At 44.5% G+C, this 18517-nt stretch overlaps 1 protein-coding gene across 1 annotated transcript in view; it reads left to right on the top strand.

Moving 5' to 3' along the window:
- LOC106571770 (ATPase family AAA domain-containing protein 2B) overlaps nucleotides 1-18517 on the top strand; it is a 147236-nt gene that overhangs the window by 29049 nt on the left and 99670 nt on the right. Inside the window, exons 12-20 of the mRNA XM_045696076.1 lie at nucleotides 1872-1960; nucleotides 2102-2261; nucleotides 3711-3801; nucleotides 3909-4020; nucleotides 4311-4480; nucleotides 6245-6380; nucleotides 8338-8524; nucleotides 8635-8820; nucleotides 15682-15817. Coding sequence (XP_045552032.1) covers nucleotides 1872-1960; nucleotides 2102-2261; nucleotides 3711-3801; nucleotides 3909-4020; nucleotides 4311-4480; nucleotides 6245-6380; nucleotides 8338-8524; nucleotides 8635-8820; nucleotides 15682-15817 — 1267 coding nt within the window. The remainder of the gene's footprint in view (nucleotides 1-1871; nucleotides 1961-2101; nucleotides 2262-3710; nucleotides 3802-3908; nucleotides 4021-4310; nucleotides 4481-6244; nucleotides 6381-8337; nucleotides 8525-8634; nucleotides 8821-15681; nucleotides 15818-18517) is intronic.

Raw genomic sequence — 18517 nt, 5'->3', positions numbered from 1 at the left:
TGAAGAAAGAAGTTCAACAGGTTGAAATTGAGTGGAAAACATGGTCGTTGTGGATGTTGTTTCAAAGCCTAACAACGAAATGGACAGCGCTTTCTAGGGTGATGATTGATTCAATATGTTCATTCATACGCATATTAGAGCTTACGCATAGGCCTATATATTAGCCCAAGCCACCACCCCCCCAAAAAAGAACTGAATGAAAAGGATTGGGCCCTTATACAGTGCATTCGGAGAGTATTCAGAACCCTTTTCCACATTTTGTTAGGTTACAGCCTTGTTCGAAAATGTATTCAATCGATTTCTTTCCCTGATCAATCTACACACAATGCCCAATAATGGCAAAGCAAAAACGTTAGTTTTTTTGCAAAAAAACCCATAATTATGGCATTTACATAAATATTCAGACCCTTTACTCAGTACTTTGTTGAAGCAGCTTTGGCAGAGATTACAGCCTCAAGTCTTCTTGGGTATGACGCTACAAGCTTGGCACACCTTTTATTAGGGGAGTTTCTCCCATTCTTCTCTGCTGATCCTCTCAAGCACTGTCAGGTTGGATGGGGAGTGTTGCTGGACAGCTATTTTCAGGTCTCTCCAGAGATGTTCGATTGGGTTCAAGTCCGTGCTCTGGCTGGGCCATTTCAGAGACTTGTCCTGAAGCCACTACTACTTTGATTGGTGGAGTGCTGCAGAGATAGTTGTCCTTCTGGAAGGTTCTCCCATCTCCACAGTGGAACTCTGGAGCTCTATCAGAGTGACCATCGGGTTCTTGATCACCTCCCTGAACAAGGCTGCTCTTCCCCGATTGTTCAGTTTGGCCGGGCGGCCAGCTTTAGGAAGAGTCTTGGTGGTTCTAAACTTCTTCCATTTAAGTATGATGGAGGCCACTGTGTTCTTGGGGACCTTCAATGCAGCAGACATTTGTTGGTTCTCTTCCCAGATCTGTGCCTCGACACAATCCTGTCTCGGAGCTCTATGGACAATTCCTTTGACCTCATGGGTTGGTTTTTGCTCTGACATGCACTGTGTGCCTTTCCAAATCATGTCCAATTAAATGTACCACAGGTGGACTCCGATCACGCTGTAGAAACATCAAGCATGATAAATCGGAACAGGATGCACCTGAGCTCAATTTTGAGTCTCATAGCAAAGGGTCTGAATACCGATATAAGGTATTTCTGTTATTTATTTGTAATACATTTTTAAATGTAAATCTAACATATTGGACCTGTTTCAAATGATAACTTTTACCCTCAACATATACACTTCATATGCGCACTCGCTCCGGAATGGAAAAAATATACTTTCTATTTTATTCAGCTAGGTTCAGTTATTATTCTTACTATAACATCATGTAATATAAAATAATGGCATGGGACTTATACGCCTATCTTATCTGCTAAATGAACAAGCCTTTGGCATGGAGCATAGCCAGATAACATGCAGTAGGCCAACTCATATTCTGTTCTTCCAAAATACTTTTTCTTCACGTTTCTTTAGAACTGCCTAAAATAATGGATTGTGATGGTACACATTAAATAGATTTATTAGGCTTTTTAAATTGTATATGTTCCAAAGGCGCGTATGCGTAGAGGCCTGGAGATGCTAAATGTTTTTGTTAATGGTCAATTACTGTGAGAGCGGCAGTCTTTTGCATGACAATAACCGCCTGACAAAATGTCATGACTGCCACAGCCCTAGGCACAAGCCAAGGCGTATCTGTTGGACAGTGTCAGGTAAGGTATTTAATAAATAATTCCCTATCTGTTTGTAGTGTGCTTACTTGGTCCAGTTGCCATCCAGAATACTCTGTGTTCAGGCTAGCTTATGCTCCTCTAGCCCAGACTTATGTTGCGTGTTCTGCTCTCTTCCAGGCGTACCTGATGAGGCCCTCCATAATCTTCTTTGATGAAATAGACGGGCTGGCCCCAGTGCGCTCCAGCAGACAGGACCAGATACATAGGTGCTATATGAAGCAGGAGTAGCTGTTAGACATCTCCATTTGATGATGGTCTCTGACAATCAATAATGAATGTGAGTGATCAGTTTTTAGTAATGGTTTGACCATACTCTCTCCCTATCCCTCTCTCCTTCCCTTCTTTAGCTCCATAGTGTCCACTCTGCTGGCGTTGATGGATGGTCTGGACAGCCGAGGGGAAATCGTGGTGATCGGTGCTACCAATAGGCTGGACTCCATAGACCCTGCTCTACGGAGGCCTGGACGCTTTGACAGGGAGTTCCTCTTCAACCTGCCTGACAAGAAGGTGAGGAAGTAGGAATCATGTATATAGGATTATGGCACGATGAATACACTATGAAATGGATTGTTGGTACTTGTTTTATACTGTAATCCCAATCATTTAAGTCGGTGGCTGTCATGGTATACTGAACAAAAATATAAATGCAACAATTTCAACGATTTTACTGAGTTACAGTTCATGGAAGGAAATCAGTCAATTTAAATATATTTGGTAAGCCATAATTTATGGATTTCACATGACTGGGCAGTGGCGCAGCCATGGGTGGGCCAGGGGCGCAGTCATAGGCCCACCCACTGGGCAGCCAGGTCCAGTCAATCAGAATGAGTTTTTCCCTACAAAAGGGCTTTACTACAGACCGAAAAATACTCCTCAGACGGTCCTGCAGGTGAAGAAGCCAGATGTGTTGGTCCTGGGCTGTCGTGGTTACACGTGGTCTGTGGAGGCCAGTTGGATATACTGTCAAATTCTCTAAAATGATGAAGGTGGCTTATGGTAGAGAAATTAACATGTAATTCTCTGGCAACAGCTCTGGTGGACATTCCTGCAGTCAGCATGCTAATTGCACACTCTTTCAAAACTTGGGACATCTGTGGCATTGTTGTGTGATAAAACTGCACATTTTAGAGTGGCCTTTTATTTTCCCCAGCACAAGGTGCACCTGTGTAATGATCATGTTGTTTAATCAGCTTCTTGATGAGGCACACCTGTCAGGTGGATGGATTATCTTGGCAAATAAGAAATGCTCACTAACAAGGATGTAAACAAATTTGTGCACAAAATTGGACAGCAATAAGCTTTTTGTATATGAAACATTTCTATGATTTTTTTCTTGGCTCATGAAACATGGGAACAACACTTTACATGTTTATATTTTTGTTCAATATATGTTTTTGGAGTTTTATCCTTTCAGTGTGTGTGTTCCAACCGCTCCTGTGTGTCTGGGTGTGTGTGTACAACACACATTAGTGTCCCAGCCTAGTGGTTTGTCTGCATGTGTCAGTCAAAGCCCAGGTGTGTGTGTGTGTGTGTCTTTGTCAGTCCCAGCCCAGCTACTTGTGTAGTCCAACCCCAGTGGTGGGTGTGTGTGTGAGTGACTGACTGTGTGCGAGTCCCAGCCTAGCGGTGCATAGCAATCCCCTCTACCCGTTGAGCTGTCTAATTGGTTGACTCCTGTCGTTTGTCCTCACAGTGAGATTCTGAATAATCAAAGCCCAGTCTGTTTGCTTCTGTCAGCAGAGAGACACACAAATACAGAGACACTCAGCCGGCAGAGCTCAGCAGAGAGAGACCTTGCTGATCAGAAACCCACTGTGGTGTGAGAAGGGTCGATAGTGACTTTAAAAAAAAAAAAATTATAGACCATATTTTTCTTTTTCTCTCCATCCCTATATTTCTCTCGCTCTTTGTCTGTCGGTGTTGTCTGTCTCTCTCTTTCTTTGTATTATTCTCTAGGCCCGAAGACAAATCCTTGAGATCCACACACAGGACTGGAATCCTAGACTGGCTGAACAGTTTGTAAATGAGCTGGCTGAGAAATGTGTCGGTAGGAGACAAACTCACATTTTATTAAAGTTTACAACTGCAACATTTTATGTTTGGTTTACTACTTTTTCGGTTCATTCATTTAACCCCTCCACTCCCCTGTTCCAGGTTACTGTGGCGCAGACATCAAAGCACTTTGCACAGAGGCGACCCTGGTGGCACTGCGGCGTTGCTACCCCCAGATCTACGGCAGCAGTGTTAAGCTGCAGCTGGACGTCAGGTAACCATGCAGAGGAGAAGGAAACTGAAAGAATAAAAAAACCATAGTAATAGACTGGAATCAATTGTCTTGTCTGTATGGGGTGAATCCTAACTTCCATTTGTTACAATTCATGCAGTCTCTCCCATTGACATCAAAGCATGACTAAGTGAACATTTGATTTAAGTGGAGGTTAGAATTTGCATTTAAATGTGTTTAATCTGTGGACACTAAATTTCCCTTTTGGATCAAGTATTGATCAATCTTATGTGTCTAACAGTACCATCGTGCTGAGGGCCTGGGGACTTCAGCCATGCTCTGCGGACCATCGTCCCAGCTTCCCAGAGAGCCCAGGCTCCTCCAGGCCGAGCTCTGGCCCCCAACATACGCCCCCTACTAGCCAACACACTGGCCACGGTGCTGGAGGTCCTGCTCCGAGTCTTCCCCCACGCAGAAACACAGCACAGGGACAGTGGAGGAGGTAATCTGTTTATCTTTCTCCTTTTGCCTCTCTTTCCTGGTAGCTAGGGTCACAATTAGCTCTTTTTTTCCCTAGGATTTATTCAAACAGCAAAGGGTATGCAACTTTGCTATGCGCGTTTCAGTCATCATGCACTGTTTGAATTAACACTTTCTAAAGCCTTTTACAAAAACCTTCCCAATTAAATGTTGACTGCGAAGTAGGCCTACCTGGCAGAATATCATGATCTGTATCATCGCGGGGCATTTGTTTAGCAAACTCTGCCATCACATGTACAGTAAACATTGTACAGTAAAAAAAAACACCGCTAGCCAAACACAACGGCCTCTTGCTAGGTGTGTAGTTGAATTAAAGGGCAACTGTACCCTTCATATTTTTATTTATTCTTCCCAGACCTCAAAAGTGGGCTCCTGATTTGGTTGAACCATTGTTGTGGACTTAGAACATCCCATTTGTGTAGTTTTTCTATAAGAAAAGTGTTATTTTTTTGAGTGAAAACCTGATAAAATAGGGAAACCTGGGGTAACTAAACGGGGAAAACGTAATTTACCAGAAGATCGAACAGATTTTCGCTAACAATAACACCCTTTTTGAGATTGCGGCAAGGTTGTATTTAGTCTTTTTTTCCCTCCAAACAATTAATGGAAATACGATATTGTTAAGTTAAAATGTAATTACTTATGTATGGTGGGTTGGTCATTATCGGCTATAGCAGGGTTCCCCAATAGGCATCCCATGGGCTAAATTCGGGCCAGTGGGTGATTTTTATTTTTTTACATTTTTTTTTTTTTTTCAGAGCTAAATTAATAAATATACTGGCCAACACCTATTGTATCCATCTCTGTGTCTCTCTCTCTCTTTGTCTGTCCTCTCTCATTATTATTTATTTTTGAAATCGTTTTCATTGTTGGACATATGACTGCAAAATCACCAGGAAATCAGCTCTGTGATTTTTAATTTTGGAAATCTGTTTCCAAGGATTCCCATGCATAAATAGAGGCCTATGTGATCACATCCCAATGTAGGCTAGTCAAGGGTTTGAAATGATTTGTTTTTCGTGAAATACTATATCTGTTTAGGATTCTTGCCGTCAATTTGCAGTTAACAAATGATTACAAACAATGTCTCCCACGACCATTCGCTCAAGGAAAAATCGTCCCACAGATAAATGTAATTGGGGACCCCTGGGCTTTATGCATTATGCGTGCATCATCCGCTTTCCCGGGCCAGTAATCTTTTCATTCGGGCCAGTATCTTTCAGTTGGCGCTGGCCTGGCAAATTTACCTGAATGTCAAGTACGGCAAGGGCATGCTAATTTAAGATGGCTAGTCATTATTAGCCTGGTTCTGTATGGAATGCAGGTATATTATGAGACACAGGTCAGGTCATTATTGGTGTGTAGTGGCAAAACATTGGTGCCATCAGCTGAAAAAGTTGGCAGCACCAGTGGAAAATGTTAGTCTAGAACCCTGTTAAAGACATTTAGGGAGGAAGGTGTAGTGTTATCTCCCTAATAAACCATGATGTCTCTACTAATAACACCAGAGCTTTCTCTAGCCTTTATTCTTCCTGGAGCAAGTTCTGCTCAAAGGCCTGTTAATTAGGCCATGCCTAGGCCTATATGTGATCTATTAGGCCATGCCTAGGCCTATATGCATTTTGATCTATTACCTACATATTTTTGTGTCTCAACGTCATTTTATTTCACACACACACAGTTTGTCTGACTGACATTATTTCCTCCTGTCCTTCCTTCCTGCTAGACGTTGACAATCACCTGCTAGAGGAGGTCAGTGAAGAGGAGACGGATGGACCAGCTCCCTCCATCTACAACCTCCAGCCGGGATCCCCAAAGACATACCCCTCTACGGCACACACACCTGTCCTACACTTCACCATGTGAGTCTGACTACAGAACACGCAGCTAGCCTCTACCCCGTGTTTTAATGCCACCTTATGGCAACAAGTAGAATGACAGTCAAACCACAATTCAGTCCTGTCATATATTTTTTTTTATTTAACCTTTATTTAGCTAGGTAAGTTAGTTAAGAACAAATTCTTATTTACAATGACAACCCACTGTTCCCCGGTAGGCTAACTGCCTTGTTCAGGTTACTGTCCCAACGCTCTAACCACTAGGCTACCTGCCGCCCCCAATACAGGCCAGGGAAGATTTAATGTTCTCCATTTTATTCACGTCGATCTAAGAAGCACTTTATCTGATATAGACGGCTAATATGGTCAAAGATAATTAGTGTTTCACAGTATACTGGAACTTGTGTACTTTTTCAATATTAGAACATGAAAAACGGTTCAGTACTAGAATCTTACTTTCGGTACTTCTGTCATGTGTCTCAAGTTGTATACTGATTGAGAGGATCAAGTCTATCAACGTCGCTGGTGTCCTCTTTATAGCATGAGCTCACCGTGCTTGCCTATTGCCTTCTCCACTTACTCATTGCTAGAGCCAGCTATAGACCAGGGATGGGTGTCTATCAACCCCCGTTTTGAAGGCCCTCAGATATAAAAATAAATAAATTAGGAACTGTCGGTCTGAATTTACTGTTGTGTGTTACAATAGTACAATACACAATTGGTTGTTGATTGACAGTTTTTCTTTTGTCAGTCACTGATGGTCACTCAATTAGCCCATGTCAGCAAAAATGTTTTAGATTGGTAAATGAGTCTTGCTTCCAGCTATCTAAACTTGTAGTTATCATGGTCGAATTACCCGCCGGGGGCCTCCATTCATTTTGTTAGTCAGTCCAACTCAGATATCATATTAAAAACTGCAAACATTTCTCCCCTCCCTATTGAAAAATGTGTAGAATTGCAGGAAATGAGCTGTAAAACAGTACATTTTTCTCCACCCATGGCTAAATGTATAGAATTGCAGAAAACTGCAACAGTTTGCTTTACGTCCCATGCAAACATTTGTAGAATTGCAAAAAATGTACTCTTAACTGGGTATGCAGACCAACTGAGGCCCCTCATGATCAGTTCAGATTTCTTGTGGCCCCCACCCCCAAGAAAGTTAAACATCCCTGCTCTAGACTGTCCTGGTTACATCATGTTAGCTCCCCATTCATGCTGCAGTGAAGTTGACACACTTGAATAATGCAACACGGCATGTTGAAACTATTACTGTTCATTCTATAGGCTAGAACACCTAACAATGGTAGACACCAGTAGCTTCCAGCTTTGTAGGCTAACTTTCCTTGCTAGCTTACAGCTGAAGCTAACAACAATTCACTACCTTAGTACTTCGCGATAATATGCAATATGTTGTTGATCTGTACAATTAAACAAGTCCCAAATTGAAGAGAAACAGATTGTCACCTATAGCCCCATGAAATCAGCCAAAACAAGCTCAATAACACGATACATTCACCTGTATTGTCTAGGCTACATCTTGATTAACCCAGTTTATCAATAGAGATTTACCATTCAAATAAATTATTACCGTTATGTAGTTTGTTTTTACCAAAGTCAAAATGATTGTATAATTGATTAATTCTGTCTCTGAAAAAAATGTCGACATCAAACATTTCAAATGTAACTCAAAAGATGCCCAACGATTAAACAGAGCCGTTGCGGAGTTTCTATCCCGTGATGCCAGGTTTGTTTCCCATGGGGAACCAGTACAAAAAATGCTGAAACATGTAATTGTGACTTTGTCGAATACAAAAAAAGGTTTTCTATGGTATTGGTATCATATTAAAATTCTTATTATGGAGATTATAGTCCTTTAACAGTTATCAAACCTCAAATAACTGGAGACTGATAACCTAATTGGTGATGTAAGAACTCATTTAAAAGATAGAAGCTGATCCTCCTTCTCTTTTCCTCCTTCCAGATCAGCCCTTCACCAGCCCACGTCGTACCGGCCTCGCCTGCTGCTGGCGGGTCCCCCCGGTTCGGGACAGAGTTCTCACCTGGCCCCTGCTGTGTTACACCACCTGGACAAGCTGTCTGTCCACCTCCTTGACTTGCCCACACTCTACTCTGTCAGCGCCAAGACACCCGAGGAGTCCTGCGCTCAGGTAACACACATGCATGCGTACACACACCTATCACACATATATCATTGCATCTGTTTTGGGCCAGAATATACTCATCGCAAATTTATGATGTCTGGCTATGTGTGTTCCAGGTGTTCCGTGAGGCGTGTCGGAGCGTGCCCAGTGTGGTGTTCATGCCCCATATCTGTGATTGGTGGGATTCGGTCAGCGACACGGTGAAGAACACCTTCTTCTCTCTACTCCAGGACGTCCCCTCTTTCACCCCCCTCCTCATCCTCGCCACCACAGAGACGTGTTACACACAGCTACCACAGGAGGTAGGCTAAACACACACAAGTCCTTCATCATATTTCCTCTCACTCCACCTCTCCTTCTGTGTCTCTCCCTACATCTATAAATCCCTTCTCCCACTATGCAGAGTGCCATCTCTGAGTTAGTCCACTCATCGGGGATTAGAATAGGAATAAAGAAAGAACCAAATGAGATAGAGGGAAGTGGTCTTCTAGCTCAGTGGTTCCCAAACTTTTTCACTCGGGGGGGATGCCCCGCCAGCCACTTCTATTTATGTGAGCACCAGCGCTGTTTAAAGCAAATTTGTCTTATTTGTGTTCATGTGACTCAAACATTACAACAAAGTAGTTGACACGTTATAAATCGCTCTCTAAGGTCTGCAGTGACTGACATGACAAGGAGAACTTCTGATGCACTACCCAATTTCCAAATTGCACGTTGTGCATTCTACTATTACAACTTTCAAGAGTAAGTTGAATGTCCACGCCCCCTCTCTGTATCTGTGTGCGGCTCGCTCTCTTCCCCCCCCTCTGTATATTTATATGCGGCTCTTCCCCCCAGAACCCGCCCATATCTGTTTGCAGCTCGCGTCTCCCCCACTCTATCTGTGTGCGTCTCGCTCCCCACCCCACCCCCCGTATCTGTGTGCGGCTCCCTCCCCGTATCTGTGTGCGGCTCCCTCCCCGTATCTGTGTGCGGCTCCCTCCCCGTATCTGTGTGCGGCTCCCTCCCCGTATCTGTGTGCGGCTCCCTCCCCGTATCTGTGTGCGGCTCCCTCCCCTCCCCGTATCTGTGTGTGGCTCCCTCCCCTCCCCGTATCTGTGTGTGGCTCCCTCCCCTCCCCGTATCTGTGTGTGGCTCCCTCCCCCTCCCGTATCTGTGTGTGGCTCCCTCCCCCTCCCCGTATCTGTGTGTGGCTCCCTCCCCCTCCCCGTATCTGTGTGTGGCTCCCTCCCCCTCCCGTATCTGTGTGTGGCTCCCTCCCCCTCCCCGTATCTGTGTGTGGCTCCCTCCCCCTCCCCGTATCTGTGTGTGGCTCCCTCCCCCTCCCCGTATCTGTGTGTGGCTCCCTCCCCGTATCTGTGTGTGGCTCCCTCCCCGTATCTGTGTGTGGCTCCCTCCCCGTATCTGTGTGTGGCTCCCTCCCCGTATCTGTGTGTGGCTCCCTCCCCCGTATCTGTGTGTGGCTCCCTCCCCCTCCCCGTATCTGTGTGTGGCTCCCTCCCCCTCCCCGTATCTGTGTGTGGCTCCCTCCCCCTCCCCGTATCTGTGTGTGGCTCCCTCCCCCTCCCCGTATCTGTGTGTGGCTCCCTCCCCCTCCCCGTATCTGTGTGTGGCTCCCTCCCCCTCCCCGTATCTGTGTGTGGCTCCCTCCCCCTCCCCGTATCTGTGTGCGGCTCCCTCCCCCTCCCGTATCTGTGTGCGGCTCCCTCCCCCCTCCCCGTATCTGTGTGCGGCTCCCTCCCCCTCCCCGTATCTGTGTGTGGCGTGGAAAACATATATTTACGTTGCCAAAGCAAGTGAAATGGATAAGAAACTAAATTAATGAATAAATAAGTTATGTTATATTATTGGCTGTGTACATGGTTAAAGTATGAAAGAAAATCAATAAACAGATATAGGTTGTATTTACAATGATGTTTGTGCTCCACTGGTTGCCCTTCTCTTGTGGCAACAGGTCACATATTTCTACTGTGGTATGTGGTATTTCACCTAATAGAAAGGGGAGTTTATCAAGTTTGGATTTGTTTTCAAATGAAATATCTGTCTCTCTGGTCATACAGTTGGCAGGAGGTTAGGAAGTGCATCTCGGTTTCCACCTCATTTTGTGGGAGGTGGGCACATAGCGTCTCTCTGTCTTGATCAGTGTCTCTCCCCTGTCTCTTTCTCTCTCCTCTCTCTCGCTCTGTCTGTTGGTGTCGCTCTCTCTTTCCTGTCACTCTCTCTCGCTCTTTCTGTCTATCGGTCTACATCCGGGGGTGTTCTGGCACTGGGTTCAGATGGTCTTAATGTGTTGTGTTGTTCTGGCACACATGGGTGACAGCTGTCCACTCAGCAACACTCCTTGACATGGGGTGTCATCCCTACACAGCCAACAGACCACCACCACTCTTACAGTACCAGCATGGGAGAGAAGGAATAGAGAGGGATGGGCAGGGAAAGAATGACGGATGGCGCGAGAGTGACAAGGCAGGTGGTCCCAGCTGCCAGTCTCCCCAGCATAATAATAATAATAATAATAATAATAATAATAATAATAATAATTTACATTTCTTTAGTGTTTTTCATCATCTTGTAAAAATATTTTGAAGATAAATTCACAACGCAGAGGACGAGAGTTCTAATGGTCAATAGGGAATTGTCAATGGAAATAGTTGGTTCAGTTCAACAGCTGTTTAGAATCTGTGGAATATCAGTCCTGAACTCAGCGCTACGTGTGCCATGTTTTCATTGGTCTGTACATTGAGTCTGGAGCAGGATACTTGTTATTTGGCCATTGGCCCAGTTATACTGCAAGGACTTCTGATTTGTCAACTCTAGGCTAGGGTGGGGGGTTATAAGTGGCATCCTGTTTCTTTGTTCTGTGGAGAAAAACTGAGGACCGGAAAGACGGAACATCTGCTTCCCAGCATAACATCTATGATTTGTCCTTCTCAAATAAATCTATTTTTCCCCCCAGATTTGCTTTGGGGTTTGTTATTGAAGAATAACATAAACTGCTAACAATCTCATAGTGCTTCGAATGCAAAAAATAAACAAGCAATACATCACGAGTAGACTACCTATAGTTAGGCCAACCAATAGAGACCAAGTCTTTGAGTGCATGCATCCTCCATGTCAGGGATCCATGCCCTCAAATCTGTGCTGGAGCTAGGGTGGGTGAGCTGGAGGTAGAGTGGTGGTACTTGAAGTAATGGAGGTGGGGCGTGGTTGGTAAGCCGTCTCGGAGGCTGAACACAGTGCTTTCAAGCTGAGCAAGAGGTGGGTAGATGTGATGGTAGAAGTATGGGGGTTAGAGGTGCCTGTTGGGTGGTTTTGTGCCCGATCTGAGTGACTCATTCATAGTTGGGCTTCAGAGGCAGAGCGAGTCCCAGTTTGTGTGCTCTGGTGGTCTGCCAGCGTTGTCACACCTCTGTAGAATCATCCCTGTTGCTCTCTCTCTCGCTCGCACGCACACTAATCCCCCACCCTTGGAGCTGGCAGAAGCATGCGGTGGTGGTGATGGTAGAAGTGTGTTTCAAAACGCATCAACAGCAGGCACAACCTCTTCACTTAATCCATGTTATTCTATTCTCAAGAGATTGTAAAGCCAACACAAGTATGGGGGTGAGACCATTGATTAGTTCATCTCCGATCAATAAACCAATAAATGAGTACTAGCTGCTTTTGAAGTACAGTATGTATATGTCCCTGTTGTAAAGTCCTGAGAGACACCATAGATCTCCGCTGTCATTGAAAACAATGGCAACGGACAGTGACGCGCTATGTTTTAGTTTCTTTGTTTGAGTCCTTTAAAGTGTGAAATGAAGAGTCCGTTTCAGGTTCTTAGAAAACAATGAATGCCCTCTCCAATCATGTCGACTGGAGAGGGCGTGAAGGTAATTGCTCTCTTTGTACTGATGTTTTAGCTGACGCGGAGGCCATATTCAATCTGTAATTCAATGGAGCAATTGAGCACGCCACACACAATCAGCAATACCGTATCATCTTCTCTCTATTGTCCCTTTCCCTTTTCAACATTTGTTTATGGATCCATTCATACAAGTCTCATTAAGTGGCAGCCCTCTCACTTGTTCTATAGCGAAAATGAGGAGCTGGAGTGAAGGAGCAAGAAGAGGGAAGGAGAGAATTAAGCAGGGAAAGGGCTGGGGAAGCAAAGAAAATTTGGGAGACATAAATACCTTTTTGTAATTTAGCAGACCAGAGGATTGGTTATTCTTCCAGAGCAGTAGAGGCTCTGCTTGGCTTTACTGCTCTGCTCTACTGCTCCTCAGCCAGAGAGCCCTCTCCTCCCTCCCTCTCCTCTGTTCATCCCCCTCTCACTCCACCAATCCCTCCATACCCCACAGCCTTGACCATGCTGGAGTAAAATCATTAGCTGGTGTGTGCTGTGCCCTTTCTCCCTCCCTGCCATGCTCCCTTTCTCCTTCCCTCGTTTTCTCGTTTCCTTGTCAAGGAATCTCTGGCCCAGGTTTGGCCAAGAAAGACTGGAGAACAGAGGGGAATGGAGAAAACAAACTTGTCAAAGAACGAGGATCAGTGTGTGGAGCTGAGGAAGGCATCGTAGGAAGTGAACAGCAGGCTGTGGAATAGAAGCTGAGCCCGCCCTCAATGTATTCTGCACAGTGATTGGAAGTCTAGGGTTGTGTACTATACAGTCGTTTAACTATGCCTGCCAGATGAGTAACCTTTCCTGAGACCTGAAGACTTCTCTTAGCTCCCAATATTAACACCTAGGCTTTAGCTCAGTTGGCTAACGTGGTCTCTTGTCCTGTCACTGACTGGGGTTCAATACCAGGTCGGTAACTTGAGCTGACTCGGCTGTGACCTTTGAATCACCCCCCTGAAGTGTCATGACCTTTGGGCCCAACTGAGGTTGTTTCTCTTGTTGAGTCAGTATATTCAAAACCACTTTGAATGCTAGTACAAACTACATGACAAAAAGTATGTGGAAAACTGCTTGTCAAACATATCATTCCTAAATCATGAGCATTAATATGGAGTTCTCCCCCACCTTTGCTACTTACTGTAACAGCCTCCAGTCTTCTGGGAAGACTTTCCACTAGATGTTGGAACATTGCTGCTGCGACTTGTTTCCATTTAGCCAGAAGAGCATTAGTGAGGTCAGGCACTGATGATGGGCGATTAGGCCTGGCTCGTAGTCCGCGTTCCAATTCATCCTAAAGGTGTTTTATGGGGTTGAGGTCAGGGTTCTGTACAGGCCAGTCAAGTTCTTCCACACCGATCTCGACAAACCATTTCTGTATGGACCTCACTTTGTGCATGGGGCATTGTCATGCTGAAACAGGGAAGGGCCTTTCCCAAACTGTTGCCACAAAGTTGGAAGCACAGAATTGTCTAGAATGTCATTGTATACTGTTGCATTAAGATTTTCCTTCACTGCAACTAAGGGACCTAGCCGGAACCATTAAAAAATAGCCCCATACCATTATTCCTCCTCCACCAAACTTTTCAGTTGGCACTATGCATTTGGGTAGGTAGCTTTCTCCTGGCATCCGCCAAACCCAGATCCGTCTGTCGGACTGCCAGATGGTGAAGCGTGATTAATCACTCCACAGAATGCATTTTCACTGCTCCGGAGCCCAATGGCGGCAGCTTTACACCACTCTAGCCGACACTTGGTATTGCGCATGTTGATCTTAGGCTTGGCTGCTCGGCCATGGAAACCCATTTCATGAAGCTCCCGGCGAACAGTTTTAGTGCTGACGTTGCTTCCAGAGGCAGTTTGGAACTCAGTAGCGAGTGTTGCAACCGAGGACAGACAACTTTTTCGCTTCATCACTCACCGGTCCCATTCTGTGAGCTTGTGTGGCCTACCACTTCACGACTGAGCCGTTGTTGCTCCTAGACGTTTTCACTTCAAAATAGCAGCACTTATAGTAGACCAGGGCAGCTTTAGCAGGGCAGAAATTTGAAGAACAGACTTATTTGGAAAACTCCCCAGGTTTGCTTGTCATTATTCCTGTACCACACACTAGACTACTGCAACACTCTTTCCCCTGCCACTTTGGTGCCACAAAAGAGATAAGATGATGATGTGCAGGTTCGCAGAAATGGTTATTTTATTTGATTTAGTGATTTGTCAAGAACGCACAGAAATTCAAAAGTGTGGAGTTTTTAGGAGAGATTGTTTGCAATATGTGATCTATAGGCTAAGAGCGCTTCATAAGGTGTTTATTGATTGGGGGGATTGAATAGTGTGAGAAGACAACAAATTGGGGACAAAAGACAACATGGGGTACAAAATATTTTCTAGCTCTTAAAGGGGCAGTAGCCTACCTTGGATGTACAATTTACAATTACAGCATGATGTATTCTGCAGTTATTCTATTGCTATTTATTCTGTTACTATTAAACATGTACATTTTATTGGTATCTTCTGATTACAATTATTATGTCCCATATTTTAAATGCAATTTATTAGCTTCCAAAATGTAAGTAGGGATCTAGCTGTCTGATAACACATCCTGATTGAATGGCTTGTCCTGCACTTTCTAAAAACCTGCATGTTGGAAAAAGATATTGGTTCCTTTCTAAACATAGAAATGTGAATGCAAACAGGACTTGGTCTACAAAATAGTTGAAGTGAACTGGCAAAAGAGTTTGAGTCCTCATTCAAGGGCAGTGTGAATACAAAGGGAACTGAGTTAAATAGCTTTTTTTTTTACCCCAGCGTTCACTTTAGAGAGGACTGAGATTGGTTATTTTAAAGAGGACTATGTGAAAACACCATTAGTCGCATCTGGTGCTCCAAAAAATTCAACTCCGGGTATCACAGAAAAATATTTTGTTGCATATGCGATCAAATTGGTCACACTTTAGAGTCCTGCACACTGCTATTTATAGAACATGCTCTCATATTTAATTTGCGACAACATGGGCGAACCTTTGTTTAATAGGTTGAAAGCACTGCCCTATTAACTTAATTCAACACCCGTCTGCTGCTACTTCTGAAAATCACAACACAACTGTCGTCAATATTACATTGGCTTAGCTCTTCAGAACATCAATATTACTTCAATAAAGTCTAGGCAAATCCAAGAAAATTATTCTGATTCCATACACCAGACACACATCCATTGGCTATCGCGTAAATGAGCCGCTTCTGCTGTTTTTGTTCATATGGTTCTTATTGTCTCTCCCAGGTGAAGTTGATGTTCCAGACGACGTACGGGGAGGTGGTCAGTCTGTCTTCACCTGGAGAGGAGGACAGACGAAGGTTCTTCATGGACCTGCTACTGGTACAGGCTGCTAGAGCGCCACCCCACAGGAGACACAAAGGTACTATGAATTCATACAAGCATACACACAGGATATCATACACACGCGTGTAATACTGTATCGTATTCTAACCAAGCTTTTACAATGCTGTCCACACACCGTTCTCAGTGGGGTGCTGAGAGAAAAGAGAACAAGTCATTTTCATCTTCGATTTATCTCGCCTTTCTGTTTTCTCTTTCCTAACCTAAAGTAGCAGGCAAAAAAGAAACTCCTGAGCGGCATTTCTTTCTTTCTGGTCCTGACGATGAACAAATAAGACTGTCATGGGAGGTTCTCTTCTCTGCACAGTTGAACCAATCCAGTAAAGGTGGAATGGTTAAGATGGAGTGTCGCCTTGTTAACGTCTTAAAGCGGTAGTCAGGCTTTCCATTTCCCCTGAAAGCCAGATGCGTTCATTTGTTAGCAACCCTGCAGACAGTGCCCCTCTCCTGATACACACATTGCTCAAACGCAGTAACCAACTCAATTCTCTGAGCTGTTGAATCATCGCTAGATTTTTGCTTCACTTGAAAAATATACATTCCTAGATAATTGAATGTGAGCGGACTAGTAGGAACGTCATGACTTCCATAGCTTCCTGTAGTACTCCACGGCGCTCTCCCCATGTCCCGCTACCATACTCTCCTTTCAAACTCTCTCCTCCACTCCCTCATCCCTCCATACTCTCCCCTCCATTTCCCCCTACCATTCACCTAACTATTCTCTTCCCCAACCTCCCTTTCCATCTGTTCCTTCTCAGTGTGAGAGAGTGGTCCACCAGGGCTTCCATGATGGCATTCCGCTTTCAAATGGAAATACAGCAAGCAACGCCGATTGCAGCATCCTCATTGATGCAAGGCAGGGGTCCCACACATACACACGTATTCTGACACACACGGCTCGCATAGCCTTATTGATGTGAGGCAGGGGTCCCCGCTCTCTCCTCTCTTCGGGGGTTCCCCGTGAATAAAACAGCAGCCCTACTTCTATCAGGGGCTGCTTGTAGGGGTGTGGAGTTTAGGGGGAGGCTGGGGAGATTCAAGTGGGAGAGAGGTGAGCCCGCTATGAACCGAGCACAGTTACCTATGATTACACTGTTATTACCCATGATTACACTCACGGACGATGATGCTAATGTGAAGCAGGGCTAACAATGTTGGAAGACGCCTGGGGCTAGTGGACCAGAAGAGGAGAGGCAAAGGGAGAGGAAGCACAGTGTGTAACAACTAGACTGTGCTGAATCCCCAACTAGGGCTGTAGCAGCCATGACATTTTGTCAGTCGGTGATTGTCATGCAAATAACTGGTGGTCTCACGGTAATTGAACATTAACATAAACACGTTTAGCATCTCCGGTTTCCACACAGCCTACAAAGCCACTGATGCAGACCTTTGGAAGATCTACATTTTAAAAAGTAAAATGGCTCAAATCGGTCTAATGTAGCAGAATTTGAAATTGAGTTTTTTACATTGGATAAAAGTATTGACTCGGAGCTAAAACATTACACTACAATTGAGGAACAATGGGAAAGTAATTTTGCTTTGAAAGTTGATAAACTTGTTAACTCACTTTTGAGAAAATGACCTTTGAATGTTTTGGTACTACTATTGGAGGGCCCTTTGTCTACACCCATTCAGCATCGTTCACACCCTCTTAAGCGGCAGGTAGCCTAGTGGTTAGAGCGTTGGGCCAGTAGCCGCAAGGTTGCTAGATCGGTTCCCCGAGCTGACAAGGTAAAAATCTGTCATTCTGCCCCTGAACAAGGCAGTTAAACCACTGTTCCTAGGCCATCATTGTAAATAAGAATTTGTTCTTAACTGACTTGCCTAGTTAAAGGTCAAATTAAAGCTTTAGCCCCACCCATCTCTTTAAGGGTTGATCCAAGTGTTCTGTACTAATTGCTAGCATCTTCCAGACATCTAAGTGAGAGAACAGCTCACAGAGCGTTGTTGACTGCAACTGTGCTGTTAGATTGTCCGTTTGTAAATTCAGAGCGTTTAGCGTTCAGAGCGCTCACTGGAAGCTCTGGCCGATTTAGTAGGGTTAATCCGAACATTCTGACCTCACAGCGGTAGTCAAGCACCCAACCTATCTGGCTAACATTGGCTAGCTTGCCAACTACTTCCAGACACATAATGAGAGAACACCCAACTCTGACCATTTTACTCACCCTAGCAGAGCTGGTTAGGCTGTTTTCATGTGAACCAGTGCGTTGGTGATTAACTGTGCTGCTGGAAACAATTTAATTACACTTTTTTGCCAACGTTTACTGACAGGCCATATTCAGCGGGTGTTGAGCATTCATAAATTCATCAATTACTCTGTGCTCTGGCACATTAAAACAAGTATTTTTTGTTAAGACATATCTAGCTAGCTGACAGTACACTAACTTGAAATGAAGACTATGTCAAAATTAGAAATGTGTAATATCTGAAAATGCAGGTAGCAAGACTATCTTAACCGTGGTCTGAAATCGGGGTAGATGGCCAGAGCGAATTTACCAGCTAGTACGTCTATCAACAGTTGTTGCAGTGACATTCTATTGAAATGGATACTTGCATAGTGGAGTCTTTTTGTTAAGACATGCAGCTAGCTAGCCATCTAAACAATTAACCATAATCCCAACTCATGATGTTACTACCCTGCATGAATCTGCAGGTAGCTAACCAACCAGGTTCAATGTTAGCTAGCTAACATTAAGCTATAACTAGTCAAGCAAAT

The sequence above is a fragment of the Salmo salar genome, chromosome ssa15 (assembly GCF_905237065.1).
Source record: "Salmo salar chromosome ssa15, Ssal_v3.1, whole genome shotgun sequence".
Lineage (NCBI taxonomy): Eukaryota > Metazoa > Chordata > Actinopteri > Salmoniformes > Salmonidae > Salmo > Salmo salar.
The sequence above is the reverse complement of the archived record's forward strand: the minus strand, read 5'-3'. Positions and strand labels throughout refer to the sequence as shown.